The following is a 17,574-nucleotide window of genomic DNA, read 5'->3' as shown; positions in this document are numbered from 1 at the left end:
AGGAAGATGTATGTTGCCGAGTCGAAACAACTCGACTGGCTGACGAACGGCGATTCCTGAAAGAGGAATGGCAAAGGGGTAGGATAGGGCAACTAGGCAGTCGCTTCCTTAAGATCGCTATGGTTTCAATCTAAGACGTAAACTATATATTTAACTCGGAAAACAACCTGAAAGAGCAAGCACATACTGAAATTAGTCGGACTGATTTGTACCATGCAATGTACGGCCATACGAGCCAATACCAGCTCTTCCACTCCCCCTTTTCGTATTTTCACGGGGCGGATTTATACTCTCCTGCTTATTACGTGTATATATAAAGTTATAGCAAAGGTCACGGGACTGATCGTAGAGTTGGTCACGTGTGAGGACCCGGAGGACGGCGCAGGGAAATTAGCCAATTACCCCCCAGAGAGTCACAAACCTACTATAAGAAAAATAACTATTTAAATGGCGTCAGGAACTCCCTCTTCTTCACACACGCAATCACACACACATCTCAAAGCGCCACTACTATTTAGCTCACCTACTTCATCCTCGTGCTATTATTGCCCTGCCATGCGGGCCGCAGAGCCAATGGTCTGACAGCATCCGTACGACACTATAATTATGCTGTGCAACGTAGGTAGCCCGGAGAGGGCCGCCGGTGGCAAACTGGAGGGACGAGGGGATGGTCCATCATTGGCTTATCGTGTATCTGTAACTACGCGCTCGTACCGGATGTAGGCGGTTATAAAAGTCCGGCCTGGAATCCGGGACCGGGAGCGGTCGAGCGGATGCGGAGAAGAGTGGAGAGTGGAGCTATCAAAGCCCTTACTCTTACTACCCTACCCTTATTACTTCTACCATGTCCTTTCCCTCTGCGTCTTTCCCTCTCCGTCTTTCCCTCTCGCCCCTTCGTCGTGGAGCAGCTCACAGGACGACATCAATCGTGTCCCGTCTTTGCGCCCGAGCTTTGTCTCGGTCTCTTTGTTTATCCAACTCCCGGCCGTGCTGTCTCTCCGCCGCTCTGTCCAATCCGCGTCCCCATTTCTTGCTGTCGTGAAACGCCATCCATCGTCTGCCGTCTCGGCCAGGAAAGCAAATTTCCCACCACTCACCATGGTCTTTGTGCCCCCGGCTTGGGCGCCGAAACTTCCCGGTGCGTCTTGGTCGTTGGCTTGCTCACCGTGTCTCACCTCGAATCCCACCCTTGCTCTCACCCTTGCTCTCTCCTTTGCTCCCTTCAGCGGCATGCAAGCGTTACACACATAAGCATGCATAAAGAGAGAGAGACATGCTCCAAGTCCATCCACTAATAACCCGCCACTCCCAGAAGACCTCCCCGACTCCATCACCGTCGAGGAATTCATCAGCAACGAGGCCTACGGCCGCCGCCCCTTCGCCTCATCCCGGAACCCGTACACGTGCGGCCTCAGCGGCCTCACTCGCAGCGCCTCCGACGTCGCCGGCCGGACCGACTTACTCGCCCGCGCCATCGGCAAGCGCCTCGGCTTCAGCCCGAACGAGGGCACCGCCTGGGACCGCGTCGTGGCCGTCTACTCGCTCAACACGGTGCGTCTCTTGCGGCAACGCGTTGATCGCCCCCGCTGGCGCTGACCGGATGCTGGATGCTATATCCGCACGAATCCAACCACAGATCGACTACCTCCCCCTGACTCACGCCATCCACCGCCTCTCCGGCATCGTCACCCCCGCCAGCGCCGCCTACTCGGCCCGCGAGCTCGAGCACCAGCTCCGCTCCTCGAGCGTCAAGGCCATCTTCACCTGCCTGCCGCTGCTCGACAATGCCCGTGCCGCCGCCCGCGCCGCCGCCATCCCCGACGATCGCATCTTCCTCCTGCCCCTGCCCGGGCACGCCGCCTCGTCATCGCCGCCGCTCGTCACCATCGACGACCTCGTGGCCGAGGGTCAGGCCCTGCCCCCTGTCGAGCCCCTGAGATGGATCAAGGGGCAGGGTGCTAGGCAAACCGCCTATCTCTCTTACTCGAGCGGCACCTCAGGTCTGCCGGTAAGGCGGCCGTCTTTTCCCTATACTTCGTATCCTATACTTCGTATAGGCTGTATGGGAGAGGAGAGGATGCGAGGGAAAGAGGGCTAATTCCATGGACGAGTGTAGAAAGCTGTCATGATCTCCCACCTCAACGTCATCGCAAACATCACGCAGCTCTGCATTGGCGACTCGGTCCCGCGCAAGCAGCTCGGCATCCAGACGCAGACAAGCCTGGGCGTCCTGCCCTTTAGCCACATCTACGGCCTCGTCATGGTCGCCCTCGTCGCCCACTACCGCGGCGACGAGACCGTCGTGCTGCCCAAGTTTGAGCTCGACGCCGCCCTCGCCGCCGTCGAGCGCTTCCGCGTCGAGATGCTCAGCGTCGTGCCCCCCATGCTCATCCAGATCATCGCCAACCAGGACAAGTGCGCAAAGTACGACCTCGGCAGCGTCCGCTGGGTGTTTAGCGGCGCCGCGCCCTTGGGGGCTCAGGTCATGGACAGCCTGCGCGAGCTGTATCCCAAGTGGAAATTGGGCCAAGGCTACGGCGAGTATTTTCCCTTGCCCATGGGAAGCCAGCCGCGAGGATGTGCGCGCTGACTGCGAACTTTTATTTCATCTTCCCCCTCTTACAGGCATGACAGAGTCGTCCCCGGGTGTCGTGTGCAGTATCGAGACGGACTGTCTCCCCGGGTCGTCGGGCTCACTCATCCCCGGCACCAAGGCCAAGCTCGTTGACGGCGAGGGCAACGAGGTGACGCAGCACGAGACGCGCGGCGAGCTGCTTGTCCAGTCCCCGTCCATTGTCCTGGGATATCTCAACAACGAGCAGGCCAACGCCGAGACGTTTGTCTGGGACGAGGACGGTCGCTGGCTCAAGACAGGCGATGAGCTGCTCGTCCGCAAGTCGAGCCAGGGCCACGAGCACTTTTTCGTCACTGACCGCATCAAGGAGCTCATTAAGGTCAAGGTAAGGTCATCGTCATGCCATGTTCGCGACGTCAACCATTCCCTTCCCCATCCCCCCAATGGCTGAGTGGTATCCTTCATCTTCTTCGTCGTCTTCTTAACATGGCCGCACAGGGCAACCAAGTCGCCCCAGCCGAGCTCGAAGCCCACCTCCTCGCGCACCCCTTCGTCTCCGACTGCACCGTCATCCCCATCCCCGATGACCGCGCCGGCGAGGTGCCCAAGGCCTTTGTCGTAAAGGCCCACGAGGCACACGCCCGCCCCGAAGCTGACGTCGCCGCCGCCATCTGCAAGCATGTCGAGGACCACACAGCTCGGTACAAGTGGCTCAAGGGCGGCGTCGAGTTCATCGACGCCGTCCCCAAGAGCCCCACGGGCAAGATTTTGCGCCGTCTGCTCAAGGACAAGGAGGCCCAGGCACGCAAGGCCAAGGGGGCCAAGCTGTGAGAGCAAGGTCTTTGGGGGAGCGACGCGATAACTCCAGTGTGTTTTTAATGTAGATCGGTACTAAGGTATACATTAGATTCTGTGATTCGTCCCTTTCTCGACGCTACCGAAGCTTCGGCGGGCAAATAATGCGCATCAGAAACGTGCGCTTCTTTCTCAAGTCTAGGCACAAACCGAAACTGCGCCCATGTCTCTACGACTTGCTGGCCTGCTCAGACGAGTTTGTCACTTGCAAGGGCCTCAGGCAGTGCCACGAGGACCACTAGGTCGATGGGTATCAGCCTATTTTTCACGTGATGACAATGGAATACATTGATGCGCAAACATCACAGAGCGAAGATCAAGTGGTTCAAGTATTCGCTCACCAATATTCTATTATGATTAAAAGAGGCCAGTTCAAGTCGGTATACACATGTGCTCTCCAAGCACACAACTTGGATCCGAACAAGATCTTCAGGAACGCTAATCTCCAGACTACTCGCCTTCTCTACCGAGGCGGCGCCAGTGCAGATGCCGTGCCAGTAGGGCTTTTTGAAGTGCAGATCGTAAGAATTGAACCGCGAGAACGTCGCCGCCCACGCGCAGGAGCGCAGTGTATCAATCAACGGGGTATGAAAGTCCAGCATGCAAGCCTTTCCTTGGTTTAGTTTTTCGTGCTTGTTTTTCTGGCTTCGCTTAGGGAGGCGGAAACAAAGAAAAGTCGTGGGTGACAGCCATGCCTTACAGAGCGACAATGGCAGCCATAATGGCCAGGCCGGCGCCGAAGCTGACACCGACGCGGGTGGCTCCGGCGGTCACCGGGAAACCGCTGCCAGTCGGTGCGGGGATGCCACCAGTGCCGGTTCCGATGACATTCGGAGGGGAGACCGGGCTGCCAGGTCTAGCATCGCCACTTCCGGAGCCTGAGCCTAAGCCGGAGCCGGGACCGGAGCTAGAGCCGGAGCTAGAGCCGGGACCGGAGCTAGAGCCGGAGCTAGAGCCGGGACCGGAGCTAGAGCCGGAGCTAGAGCCGGAGCTAGAGCCGGAGCTAGAGTCTGAGCCTGATTCGGACCCAGAGGAAGGACCCCCGGTCTTGCCCGTCTCGGGTGGTTCGGGGATACCGGTGGGGGCACCGGGACCAGCAGCCGGGAGAACGATTTGAGGAATGGCTAGCGTGCTGGTGACAACCTTGGTAGTACTGCCTTCGCTGACGGTGTTGGGAACCATGACCGTGGTGTAATCGGTCTGTTCATAGCGGGGTGTGCCGGTGACGGTGATGACCGAGGTGATGGCCTGACCACCAGTAGCAATGTTAGGGTTTTTGGGGATGAACTGGGCGCACATGCCCTGGAGGAACATCTGGGCCTTGATGAACTCGTCATCATTGCCGCGACGAGCATAGAAGCAAGAGTAGAGTGCCTCGGTGAACTTAACATTGGAGCAGAAGCATCCAACATCCAGATTGTCCTTGCACTTCATTCCCATGTCCATCATCAAAAAGGTGTTGATGCACGAGGGAACCATGATGGGGCAGGGCAGGTTGCCAGCAGGCGGCTGCTGTCCAGCAGGTGGCTGCTCTCCAGGAGGCGTCTGCTGTCCAGGCGGAGGCGTCTGCTCGCCAGGAGGCGTCTGCTCGCCAGGAGGCGTCTGCTGTCCAGGAGGAGACGGCTGCCCTCCAGGAGGAGACGGCTGCCCTCCAGGAGGCGTCTGCTGTCCAGGAGGCGTCGGCTGTCCCGGCGGAGGCGGCTGCTGTCCCAGAGGCGGCTGCTGCCCAGGCGGAGGCGGCTGCTGTCCAGGCGGAGGCGGCTGCTGTCCAGGCGGAGGCGGCTGCTGTCCAGGCGGAGGCGGCTGCTGTCCAGGTGGAGGCGGCTGCTGTCCAGGCGGAGGCGGCTGCTGTCCAGGAGGCGGCTGCTGTCCAGGCGGAGGCGGCTGCTGTCCAGGCGGAGGCGGCTGCTGTCCAGGTGGAGGCGGCTGCTGTCCAGGCGGAGGCGGCTGCTGTCCAGGAGGCGTCTGCTGTCCAGGTGGAGGCGGCTGCTCCCCTGGAGGTTTCCCCGCTCCACCAGTCGGCGTGGCCGGGCAGTTGGTGCCAGTGGCGGTGCCCGTCTTGGTGATGGCGGAGGGGCTGCCGGGGGGCACTGCCGCGCATTCGGGAACGGCGGAGGCAGCGGGAGATCCAGCAGAGCAGGTGACTACAGATGTCGTGATGCACGTCGAGCTGCCCTCGCCGCCGCGGGTGACCGTCTCACTAGGTCGGGTGACAGTCTGGCCCGGAGGAGGGGGCTGGACAATGGTTTCGCCGCCGCGAGTAACCGTCATACCGGGCTGGGTGTCCGTCTCGCGGGGACGAGTGACAGTTTCGCCGGGACGGGTGACAGTCTCTGCTGGGGGAGGGGGCTGGACAATGGTCTCGCCGCCGCGGGTGACAGTTTTGCCGGGCCGAGTGACCGTCTGTCCGGGACGGGTGACCGTCTCACCGGGACGAGTGACAGTCTCTCCAGGCTTGGTGACAGTTTGCGCCGGGGGAGGAGCCAAAGTAACCGTCGTGCCGCCGCGGGTGACAGTCTCGCCACCACGGGTGACAGTCTGGGGAGGGGGAGGCTTGTTCTTTCCGCAGTTCCAGATGATCTGGTAGACCTTGATGCTGCATTTTCCCAACTTCGCCATGATCCTTTCGAGCTTGCCGCCATCCATGTAGAGAAAGGAGACCTTAATGGCACCACCGCACTGGTCGTTGGTGACAGTGGACATGCGCTTGCCGCAGCCGGCGAAGGTCTCACAGATATTGCCGTTGGGCATCGAGTAGCTGAGCTTGATGTTGCCCTCCCTGGCGCAGGAAACCTTGACTTCCTTGATGGAGAACCCCTTCTTCCCGGAAATGGAAGGGGCCTCGGCTACCGTTTGCTTGCAACCGCAGCTAAGGAGCTTCTTGAAGGTGCGGCGTCCCAAGGTGGAGCGCTTCTCCGTGTCGTCCTCTTGGTCGGAAGAGAAGCCCTGCATGGAAAAGCCCTGGTACTCCTTGATCTCTTGCTTGGGTTTGAGGTCTTGAAAGTCCCACCCCTTTTGCTGCTCAGTGCTGCAGACATTGTCAAGGTTGTTTGGTGTGTTGAAGACGGGGGCGCCAAGGAACTGTTGCTTGAATTTGCCCAGGTTCTGTATCGGAAAGGGTCAGTCTTGTCTTGAAGTGCCCATGTATATGGTTGAAACCCACAATGGTAGCATTGGCCTGTTCAAAGCAGGCGACAGCTGCCAGCAAGGCAAGGGAGATCTTCATGTTGAAGAAACTCCGTGGTGAAACGAGCTGAGTCTTCTGGAAGAGGAACAGAATTCCGGTTGGAGAAGAGAACGAGAGAAGGGTAAAACCGGCCCTTGCCGCGAAGAATAAACGGACGCAGTTATCAAGCGAAGGAAGGATATGTCAAAGGGAAACGAGCGACTCTGACACTGAAGTAGACGAAGGAAAGAAATACGGAAACAAGCCTCTGATGAGTTGGGACAGAAGAAGCGGGAGAGGAGCGGGAGGAAGGTCCAGATCTATATAGCAAAACGCTCAGGACTCGGGAAGACTGACATCAGAGAGAACCGAGCTTGACGTGCAGCCATGGCGGAGCTCGCCTCGTCAAGACCGAGCAGACATGTCAAACGGGCTTGGGCGAGGCTCAGCATCCCCTGTTCATCTCTGCGGCATGGGCCACCGCAGAGGCCGGGGTGGTGTGGCCATCCTGAGGCGGGCGGTCCCAGAGAGAGAGAGAGGCCTCAATCGGGGCGTGACGGTGAGAACAGGCTTTGCGTGCGGACGGCCCGCAGGGATTTCAGCCCGGACGGCCTGACAGGGCCATGGCGGATCAAGATTAGAGGGAGCCCGAGTCAAGGGGACCAGCGGACGGCGCTTTGGTCGCGTGCTAACGAAGAGCGAGCAGTGGTGGTTGGCGCGACCGCGGGCCCCGTCTGCCCTCGACCATGGCTGTCAGCGATGACCATTTGCGACCGGGTTTGAGACGGTGGAGGGGACAGACGTTGCCAGAGCGTCCCGGCGTGCTCTCGGTCTGTGGTTGAGCGACGGCTTGGCGTGGTTGAGGAATCAAAGCGGCCAGCCTGGCAGAGGAAGTCTAGGTGGACAGAGTACGGTGTGCAAGTTTCAGAGGTACATGAGGAGCAAGTAGTGCCAGGTACTCTGCCGACAAGTAGCTGCGCCTAGGTACATGCGCAGATGCGCGCGTTTGTCACTACCCAAATCCACCACCGAAATCGCCCGCCATGTTCTCTCTCTCTCCTGCTCTCTCCTTTACCAGCATCCCGGGCAGGTCTTTGCGTCCCTGCCAATCCCCCCTCACCCCCCTGGAGAATTCGATCAATGAAGCGAATGCACCGCCTACGCGGAGCTGTTCAGGCCTGCCAGGGCACATCGAAGGCCCAAGGCGGCGATGGCCCGGCGCGAACAATCCGCAGAACCCGAGACAATCACTTGGCTGCATCTCGAGCACCAGCGATGTAATGACGGACACAGACGAGCTCAACTGCCACCCAGATGAGAAGAAAGGCTTCAGACGGATTGCACTGGCAAATGAAAATGCTTTCGACTTGGAAAAGAGGCGGAATTCGCAGCTGCTCACAGACTCGCCGTGTCAGGAGGGGGGATAGCTATAGCTGTTGGCCTAATGGAGACGCCGCAGCATCAGTTGTCCAGGCGTCCCGTGGCCGCCCCCAGTGCCTGAACCCTCGGGCTTTCGGATATCCTCGATGGCTACCTGTAGCCTGGTTAATACCCAAAAGCCCCTCCCTTGGCTGCTTGATTTCCCCGTCCAGCCCTGCGAGGTCGTTGTGGCGGCTTGGCTTTAGCTCAGGCCCCCCCAATGCATCCAAGATGGCTATCGCCTTTCCATGCTAAGCAACCATGTTGACGCATTACATACCACTTTCGTCTCTTGCAGTTCCATGGCTCTGGCTGTCCTTTGGAGGAGATTCCCGAAGGCATGTGCCAAGGGCTGGCATCTCGGTGATGTGATCGAGCTTAAAAAGAAACAAGTTCTAAATTTGGGGGAACACCAACCGGGTAGAATCCGACCGCCGGTAGCGATACCAGGGGATCCCTGTGAATGCCCCCTCATCCTGACATCTGCATCGAAGCGAGGCTCAATTGTTTGCCCGGCATATGCCGGATTGATCTGCGCGTGCAGACAGGGAATGGATGGATATCCTCCGGCGGACCCGGGCGGGTGTGTGGTCTAATGCAAAGCATGCTCTCCTACGATCCCCAAGGAAGAAGACGACCATGCTGGCATTCGCTCGCAATACTTCGTACCGTTGCGGGTCCGGATCCAGCCGGGCTGCCAGGATGGATTGATCTCCATCGAGCAAGTCTCGTCGACGTGATGCCTTCATTTCCGTCACCGTCTACCGTCACCGTCGAGATTGAGCTTCAATCCCCAACCACGGCGGATAAGTTTCTGCTCATGCCTTTATTTCCCTGGTCCGGGGGCTGGTCAACATGATAAACAGCCGCCTCAAAGCGTACGCACGGCCGCGGGCGCACACAGCCTAACGGCCTCGCCGTTGTTGTCACGGCCCTGAACCCGCCAAGCCACGTCCCATCCTTTCATGGCGTTCCCTTTGTACTCTGGGCTCACCGTTGCCCCACGCCGATATCGTGAACTCCGGGCACATTCTGTCCAGGGACCCTTGATTGCCTTGATTAGACATGAGGAGGCAGCGCCGGGGCGCCGGAGGAGAGAGAGCAAGCGGCCGGAGCTAAATAGCTGACTAGGGGGGTTTTTATGGCAACGATCCGCGAGCCTTATTTTTGCTCGTTGTCGTTAAAGCCCCCTGAACCGAAGACCCCCTAGTAGTATGCGCATCTGAAACGAGCACCCGCAAACCTTGATTTGGCTGGACGGTCCAAGATGGCCAATCGGCCTTCAAGCCTCATCCTCGGCCTCTGGGCTCACAAGTTGATCTTCCAGAGTCCACGCTCCATCTAGCGCCGACCTACGGTTAGCCCGTTTCACCGTGCGGTCGACCTGATGCAGCGCTCGTAGAAAGCGGGCTCTCGCTGAGTGAAGTAATTGCCGTCACCATAGCCGGCCTCCCTCGCCGGTGGGTTGTGCTTGGGGCCTTGAGAATATCCAATACCAATACATGTAAGGATGGGGGGAGCAAATGAAAGAGCAAGAAGATCCTGGAGGCTGGGCTTTTGATCCTGCAGCAGGCAGCGTAGACTTTTCTTGTTAGCTGCCGTTTGGTCGACCCCAGACTGGACGAAGCCGGCTTGAAGCGACCAGACCGTCTCGGGCACTTCATTTCGCGAGTTTGGCGCCATTTGCTTTGCAGCTAAGGGTTTCCGTCGTCTGTCACTCGTCGCTTGCACTCCTCTGGCTTCAACTAACTTCCTACTTAGCCATCCATTCAACTTGTCGTCCACGAAGTCGAGTAAACCGCCCTCAGTTTCCCATACAAAGTTCTTTGGATAGCTCTTAATCAACAGCTCCCTCGATTTTTTTAACCCAGCAACGGAAGACAGCTGCGACTTCCAGCCCTGCAAGAGTTCTCCACGGGACAGTCACAGCCGCCTTGCATTCGCGCGCCAAACAATGTCATAGCCGCTAGCTTCTTCACGAAACAAACTCGTCAATGAATGCCTGGCGTTGGCCCTCGTTCGAGGTAGGAATGGGCACCGGGACGCCTCTGGAGATAATGAGTTACTCGGCACACGTCATGTTATTGGGGCCACTCCTTGACTGAATTTCAGTCCAGCATAGAGGAGGTCTTCGAACTTGTAAAAAGGGTAAATAGGGTTTAGTTCAATTAATCGAGTAGTGCTAGCGTCGGCGTGTTACATGGGGCGTGCCTTTTTGACTGTTCATGGCTGGCTGTCGGCTTTTATTCCCTTGATCAAGTTCCGCACATCCACTAAAACATCACTTTTCCAGGCTAGACGTGAGAGGCGGACTTCTTTGACCGCTCTCCAGTCCGTTTCGTGGGGAGACATCAACGCCATTGCCTAGTCTGACGGCGAATTGCCGTGGTCAACGACTCGCCGGTCACGTCCGCCATCATACTCTTCGTCCTCGGGCGTTGGAGAGCGATAGGGCGGAGGCTCGTCGCGTCGAAGTGACGGTTGCGGGCATGCTCGAGGAGCTCGAGGTTGCCAGTAGACTTATAAACTGGGACTCCATAGGCACTTGTGGCAACCCAGAAAAGTAACGGGTACTGTCAAACATAGCAAATACCACTTGACCACCAGCAAAATAGGGGCACCCCCATATGGAGGTGTTATTGGTATAGTTTATAAGTCTTGATCCTGCTGATGGGTACCTAGAAGCACTACCCTAGACCTTAAGTATGAATTTTTTGGGGTACATATTTCGGCCTACGGGCTCTAATGGGTGTACCCAGAGCGCTCTACCCGTGGGGTTTTTTAATGTCTAGTTGCCAGCCATGTCGTGCACTTGGGAATCATTGAGCTGCTGCCCGTCCAGCTGATGGACCGATGCATTGGCCGGCACGGGGCTCAAGCTTGCGTCCATGTCCAAACAAACTTGTTGAATCATGGCCAAAACGAGAGAAGGTAATCGCGAGGTAGAGTGGAAGGAGGGAAGGCCTGGCGCCCTGTGGTTGGCACGTACGTGACTGGTGCAACCACTGACCGCAACGTCACGCCATTTCTTTGTTTTATCCATATTATGCAGCCTCACGGAACAGGACGATGGCGATTGGCCATGCTGCCCGACGACTAATGCCGGCAGCCGCTTTCGGGAAGTTACTGTGTCAATGCGTCCAACGGCACGGTTTGAATGGCTAGCACGTCGCCTCGCGGCCGCCAAGATGAACGTTCCGTTCCGTACGTGGCACGAGGTTAGAAGTTGGGCGGAACGTGTTGCTGGTCGTCGCTCCCGCCGGTGGTATATCAATGTCAATAGGGGATCCTAGTTTGTTCCAGATGCCATCTGCCAACAGGGTCGGTCATGGTTGTCACTCTGTCTCGTTAGCCACCCACCCAGCTTCAGAATGGTCAGACCTGCTCATCCCGAGACCATCTTCCACCTCAAGCCTGAGGACGACTCCACAGCTGCCATTCTTCGTCACCAACGCAACGCCCCCTTTGTCTCCCGCGCTGCCAACGGCGATGTGGCCCTGGAAATTGGCTATCACGAGTCATCGCGGCCTCGCGGGGGTCGGGTCATCGCCAGGCTTGGGCGCGATGCCGACCTAGTGCTGCCCGCCAGGCATATATCCCAGGTCCACGTTGCCTTTGAAGCTCACCCCATTTCTAGCGCAATCCTGTTCTGCGTTCGTGCCCAGGACGTCAAGACGGTCGGCGTGGGCCCACGAGGGTTGAGCTCGGACGGTGACTTTCGCCAGGTGGTCCTTGTACCAGAAGGGGAGTACGATGTTGCCATATGCACTGGTAATGGCCGACCCTTTCGATTCCGAATTCTCTGGAAACTAGATACCTTGTCCACGTCTCGGACCGTTCATGCTGCCTTCCAGGCTGCCGAGGCTCGCGCTCTCAACCCCTACTGGCTCAAGACAGAATGCGATGACGACTCGGACGTTAAGAGTTGGTACCACACTAGGCTACTATCCAAGGCGGCCAGTGATGTTCAAGAAGTGCTCTGTGAACAGAACGTAGACTCCGGAGCATTTGGCACAGTGTCTAGAGCCATCGACCTAGACTCGGGCCAATGCGTTGCAGTAAAGACTGTTTGCCCCGCGAATGATAGAGAACTGGTGAATCTCCATAGAGAGATCAAGACGCTCGGAACACTCAAGCATGTTCGTTTGCTATCTCTACTCCCCGATCCTCGTAAGATGCTTTACTGATTATTTCTTTTCCTCGGCGAAGCCGCACATCATCGAGCTCCTCGGCTACTCAAGCTGGGATTCAGTGACGCCCTCTGAAAAGCGGGTTCCCATCTTTATGCCACTTAGAGCTGGAAGCCTATGCAACATGCTACCCTTGCCAGCAGAGCAAGAGAAGCCCATCGTCCTGGAAATAACATACCAGATGCTCTTGGCTCTAGACTACCTCTCCTCCCGCCACTTATATCATAGAGATGTCAAATCCGCAAACGTTCTCTACTATATAAGAGATGGTAAGTATATTTTCCAGGTGGCAGACTTCGGCTTTGTCAATCATCAGCAACAAGCGCAGACGTTTTGTGGAACCAGGGTCTTTCTACCCCCGGAACCGCATCACGACTACCTAAAACAAAAACAACATCACGTCTTCTCGGCCAACTTTTCGAAACCAAGCCTAAAACACGAAAAAAGCACACGCCTAGAACCGCCGCGAATAGCGTATTATGCCCCCCTAAGTACAGCCTCGTGCAGCTACTAGCGGGTGCGCAATATGCTGCTAAAGATTGCGAATTAGGCGAGGTTCTCCCCTATACGGGTGGAAAACTCTTCCCCGCCCTCGCTGACTAAGGGTATATGCCCCCCGCTAACGGGACCTAGCCCGGACCCGACTTAGGACCCCGGCCTAGACCTAAGGAGGGCCCCTTTAACTTTAACCCCCCCCCCCCCTAAACTAAGGGTCGAAATAAGCACCTTAGAGGCTAGGGCCTACTTAAAAGAAGCTCTAGAAGGCTAACGCCCTCTAAGGACCCTAGAAGAAAGGCCTAGGACCTAAGACTAAGACTTAAAGGATATAGAGATAAAAGATAATACCTAGCCTATACTAAAGACTAGCCTCTTTAGGCCTAGCCTAGCCCTGCCTTAAGCTAGCTACTTCTAGCCTAACTAGCCCTTAAAGTAAGTAAAGGAGCGAAAGAGAGCTGCCCTTAGTAGCCCTATTAGCCCTATACCTATCCGACCTACGTTTTAATACCTATAGTAGACCTAGCCCTAGCCCTAGCACCCCTTTCTTAAGGACCGGGCCTAGGGCTTCCTTTAGTAGGCCCTTTAAGCTATTAAGGAAGCCTAAAAAATCGAACCCTTTTATAAGACCCTTATAGAAGGGCTCGAGAAGGTAGCTATAAGAACCCTAGACTATTAATAGCCCCTATAATAGCCCCTATACTAGCCTAAGGCCGCCTAGTAGCTTAAAGCTACCTAAGGAAACCTTAAAGTAAGCTTATAGGCTAAGGTTACTATAAAGAAGGCGCTTAAGGCCCCGGCTAAGACCCTAGCTAAGGCTCTAGTAAAAGCCCTAGTAAAAGCCTTAACTAAGGCCCTAGCTAAGAGGAACGTAAAAGAGGACTTCTAACTTATCCTAAAGCTAAAGAAGGAATCGCTAACGCTTACTATTAACCTTATTACTCTTTATAATAAGCTTAATAAAGCTATAAGAGAACTAGCTATATTAGCTCTATCGACTTTAAATAAAGGTAATATAGTTATAATAATAAAGACCCTATATATAGTAAAGAAGCTTTTAAAGTAGTAGGAAAAGTAATGCCTATGCCTTAAGGAGCTACTTATTAAATCGGCCGACCTTCTTACTAGCTAGACTAAGCTAGTAGCCTAGAGCGTCCCTAACCTTTTAGAGACCCCTATCCTCGATATCTTTACTATAGAAGCTAAAACCTTTAGCGGGATTAATATCCTAAGGTAGCCTAGGAAGCTAGGTACCCTAGGCCTAACGTAAAAGGTAAGATCTATTATCTTCGTAGTCCCTTTAAAGGCTATAAGGGCCGGATACTAGAAAAAAGGCTTCTATATAGTAAGCCTATAGATTTAAGTTAAGGCCTATAAGGAATATACTATATATATATAGTACTATAGGTGCCTTTCCTTTAACTATAACCCCTAGACCTACTAGTAGCTTATTAAGTATACCTTTTACTTAGAAAAGCACCTAACTAAGGACTATAACTACCTTAGCTATAAAGCTAGCTAAGGCTACTCTTACTTTAAGGTTTAATACTATAACTATAAAGAAGAGTACCTTATAACTAATAAGGTATAATATATAGTTTATAAGGAAATAACTAATACTTAATAGCCCTAGCCCCCTTATACTTATAGGGCCCTTAAAGCCCCTTAGGACCCCTAGGCCTAACTATAACCTTATTAATATTATATAGTATAATACTAATAAGTAGGAAATAGCTAACCTATCGATCTTAGAGTAAGCCCTAGAAATAAAAGTAGACCTTATCTTAGTATAAGAGCCCTACCTTTATAAGATCGATAATAGCTATATCCCTATATAGTATCTAGCCTATAATATTATAACCTTTATCCCTTCTACTAACTTCTTTAAGCTTACTAAGAGGCCTAGGGTTATAGTATATAAGAGGAAGGAAGCTTAGATAGAAGCTAGCCCTAGCTTTAACCTCTTTTACGATCTTAATATATAAGCTATAAGGGTAAAAAGCATTAAACCATTTACCCTTATTAACCTATATAACGAAAAAAAGGTTAAAGGGGCCTTAGCTAGCTAAGGCTAGTAAGGGCCCCTTATAATAGAAAGGCTACTACTAATAGCCTAACTCCTATAATAGCCCTTCCTCTTAGTAAGGGACTTTAACCTATACTACCTTTAATAGAACCTTTTTATAGAACCCTTTAAGGCTTATAAGGTAGAAGCCCTTATTAGCTAGCTCGACTACTATAAGGCTTCCTTATTAACGGACCTTAAGGTAGCTATAAAAGGCACTTATTAAAGGAAAGGCTTAAAGGGGGCCTTAGTTATAGACCTTACTTTTTATAGCCCCTTTAAATAGCTAACCTAAGCTAACTTCCGCTTCCTAGAGGCTATAGGCTTAGATTATAAGCCTAAAGCCTTTAAAGCTAGCTTAAGGGGCCCTAATAGGCCCTTACTAGCTAGGCCTACTACTTATAATTATAGGAAAGTAAACTAAAAGGTATTTTTAAAATACTTAGCTAAGAAGGAATAGGACCTCCTTATAGCTATAGAGATAGCTATAAAAAGAGATAACTTAAAAGGGATAGCTTCCCTTTTAATAAGAACTATTATAAAGGCCTCGAACGTAGTAATACTAAAAAATAAGCCTTATAAGGGATCTAAGCTTTAGTAGACCAACGAGCTAACCTACTTTTAAAAAGCCCTAAGCCTAGCCTAATAGGATTATAAGCTAGCCTAGGACGAGGAGAGCTAGAAGAGCTTTATAGAGGCCCGAAATAGCTTTAAGTATACTATTAGGGCTATTAAAAAGTAATACTAAGAGAGCTTCTTAATAAAAGTAATAAGAAAGGACGTCTTTATAGCCTTTTCCTATAGTAAGGCTAGAGCTAACCTTACTATTCCTAGTATCTTATATATAAAAGAAGGGATAAAGGTAAAAGCTAATACCTTTATAGAAAAATATAAGGCCTTCTTAATAACCCTTTTTCCGACCTTAGACCCTAGCCCTAGCCTCCTCCCCACCCCCTTAGAGCCTAGAAAAGAAGAGCCCCTAGGCTATAGGTAGTAGGGCATAGTTAAGTAAGACTAGTTAGAGCTAAAGGACCCTAAGATTAAGAGGGCTATTTTTAGCTCTTTTAATAAGAAAGCCCTTAGCCTAGACTCCCTTAGCTTCCTCCTTATTTAATATATATATATAAAGCTATCCCTATAGTCTTTAATAGGGCTTATAAAGCTCTATTTAACTAAGGATACTACCTTAAGGCATAGAAGGAAGCTATAGGAATTATACTTCTAAAGTAAAATAAGCTAGACTATACTATCCCTAAGGCCTATAGGGTTATAAGTCTACTTAACTACTTAGGAAAGGTCCTTAAAAAGCTATACGCTAAGTTAGCTTACCTAAAGTCCGGTATACCTTAATACTAGTATTCTCTATAATACTAAGGCAGGTATATTTTAATAGTAATTAAAGCTGTATTTTAACGTTACGATAGTTAATTATAGTGTTTTCTAGCTATTTAAGCTGCTAGCTACTATATAGAGCTTTAAAATCTATGTCTTAATTAGCTACGGTAATAGCAGCTGGCTCGAGGATATACTCGAGCTACTGCCTTGTCTTAATAACTTAATTAATCCGTATAAACCGGCTATTAGGATCCTATAAAACCTTTTTCTATTTTCGAGGCTATAGAAGATATAATTAATACTTAAGCTATTATATTAAAAGCTAGGTAGCTATAAGCTATTAATTTTAATTATTAAGGGCGCGGCTAACTTTACTAAAGAGTAGTCGGATTATACGGTTAACTTAACCGCGATTTTCTAGCCCTATAACGAGGCGGCGAACTTCTTATAATCGTTTAGACGTTTTAAGGGCATCGTTATTAGCTAAGGAGCTAATATTCTTCTATTTTAATAGCGTTAACGGCGTTAATAGCTATGGTAAGATAAAGCGGCTTAATAAGGGCTTTACTATATTAATTAGCTATAAACTAGAACCGCGCTAACCTCCCTTAATATTCTTTTTGGTTAGGCTAGCCTACTAGGCTTCGTAGTAGATATAAAGGAAGGTAGCCTTACTAATTAGTGCTATATCGTTAAAAGATATAATTTTCTTAAGTTAACGTCGGTATATAGCCTTAATAGGCGAGAAAACCGAGATATCGAGTAGTTAGAGGATATATAAAGAGTATAATAGTAGGAAAAGGAGATATATACTATTCTAGAAGTATTTATATATAAAATTATTAGTCTAATAGCTCCTATAGCTATTAATAATAAGAAGAGTATTGCCCTACTTATAATACTTTATTTAAGGGATAAAAACCTACTTTAGCTATTAAATAGCGATAGTATTACTTATCTAGCCCTTTAAGGAGGCAATAAAGTTCTAATATTATAGAAAAATAAGTTCGTTAAGGAACTATTAATATTAAAGGTCTTAACCCTTAAAAATTATAAGGGGAGTTAAGGCCTAGCCTATAGTAGAGACGTATTTAACTATTATAGTTTAATAACGCGATCTTAGCCGCTTTTTAAGAGTCTCTCGCTTCTCTAAGCTCCTTAGTACTAGACTATTAAAGCCGAGGCCCTCGAGGATGCCCGTTTTATCTATATTAAAGCAGGACTATTATAGGATTGCCTATATAGCCGGCAGCTTAAGTAATTAGAACTATTCCTCGATACGGGCTATAGAGGCGCCGTTAACGCGAGTAGAATCGAGAGATCTACCTTTAATAGTATTAATCTCTAGGTTCTAGGCTAAAAAGCCCGAAATCTACTACTTCCTAAGTAGACGGGTATCGCCGCCGGCCTTAACGATACGGCCGGCAAATTCCTTAACCTAATAATACGTTAGAGGTAGCCTAAGGGCGGCCTA

At 51.9% G+C, this 17,574-nt stretch overlaps 3 protein-coding genes across 3 annotated transcripts; 2 read left to right on the top strand and 1 right to left on the bottom strand.

Annotated features, from left to right (window-relative positions):
- Window positions 1-1,098: 1,098 nt before the first annotated feature.
- HRG_04675 (AMP-binding enzyme domain-containing protein) lies at window positions 1,099-3,406 on the top strand (the record flags this gene model as incomplete). Its single annotated transcript, XM_044863146.1, has 6 exons — window positions 1,099-1,138; window positions 1,313-1,551; window positions 1,637-2,008; window positions 2,117-2,537; window positions 2,626-2,960; window positions 3,074-3,406. 6 exons carry the CDS (start codon window positions 1,099-1,101, stop codon window positions 3,404-3,406), a joined length of 1,740 nt encoding a protein of 579 aa, XP_044721760.1.
- Window positions 3,407-4,126: 720 nt separating this feature from the next.
- On the bottom strand, window positions 4,127-6,656 carry HRG_04674 (uncharacterized protein; the record flags this gene model as incomplete). Its single annotated transcript, XM_044863145.1, has 2 exons — window positions 4,127-6,535; window positions 6,594-6,656. 2 exons carry the CDS (start codon window positions 6,654-6,656, stop codon window positions 4,127-4,129), a joined length of 2,472 nt encoding a protein of 823 aa, XP_044721759.1.
- Window positions 6,657-11,386: 4,730 nt separating this feature from the next.
- On the top strand, window positions 11,387-12,588 carry HRG_04673 (kinase; the record flags this gene model as incomplete). Its single annotated transcript, XM_044863144.1, has 3 exons — window positions 11,387-12,154; window positions 12,225-12,474; window positions 12,551-12,588. The coding sequence occupies 3 exons, from the start codon at window positions 11,387-11,389 to the stop codon at window positions 12,586-12,588; spliced, it is 1,056 nt and encodes a 351-aa protein (XP_044721758.1).
- Between the last annotated feature and the right edge of the window lie 4,986 nt (window positions 12,589-17,574).

Source organism: Hirsutella rhossiliensis (assembly GCF_020360975.1).
Source record: "Hirsutella rhossiliensis strain HR02 chromosome Unknown scaffold00004, whole genome shotgun sequence".
Taxonomy (NCBI): domain Eukaryota; kingdom Fungi; phylum Ascomycota; class Sordariomycetes; order Hypocreales; family Ophiocordycipitaceae; genus Hirsutella; species Hirsutella rhossiliensis.
The sequence above is the reverse complement of the archived record's forward strand: the minus strand, read 5'-3'. Positions and strand labels throughout refer to the sequence as shown.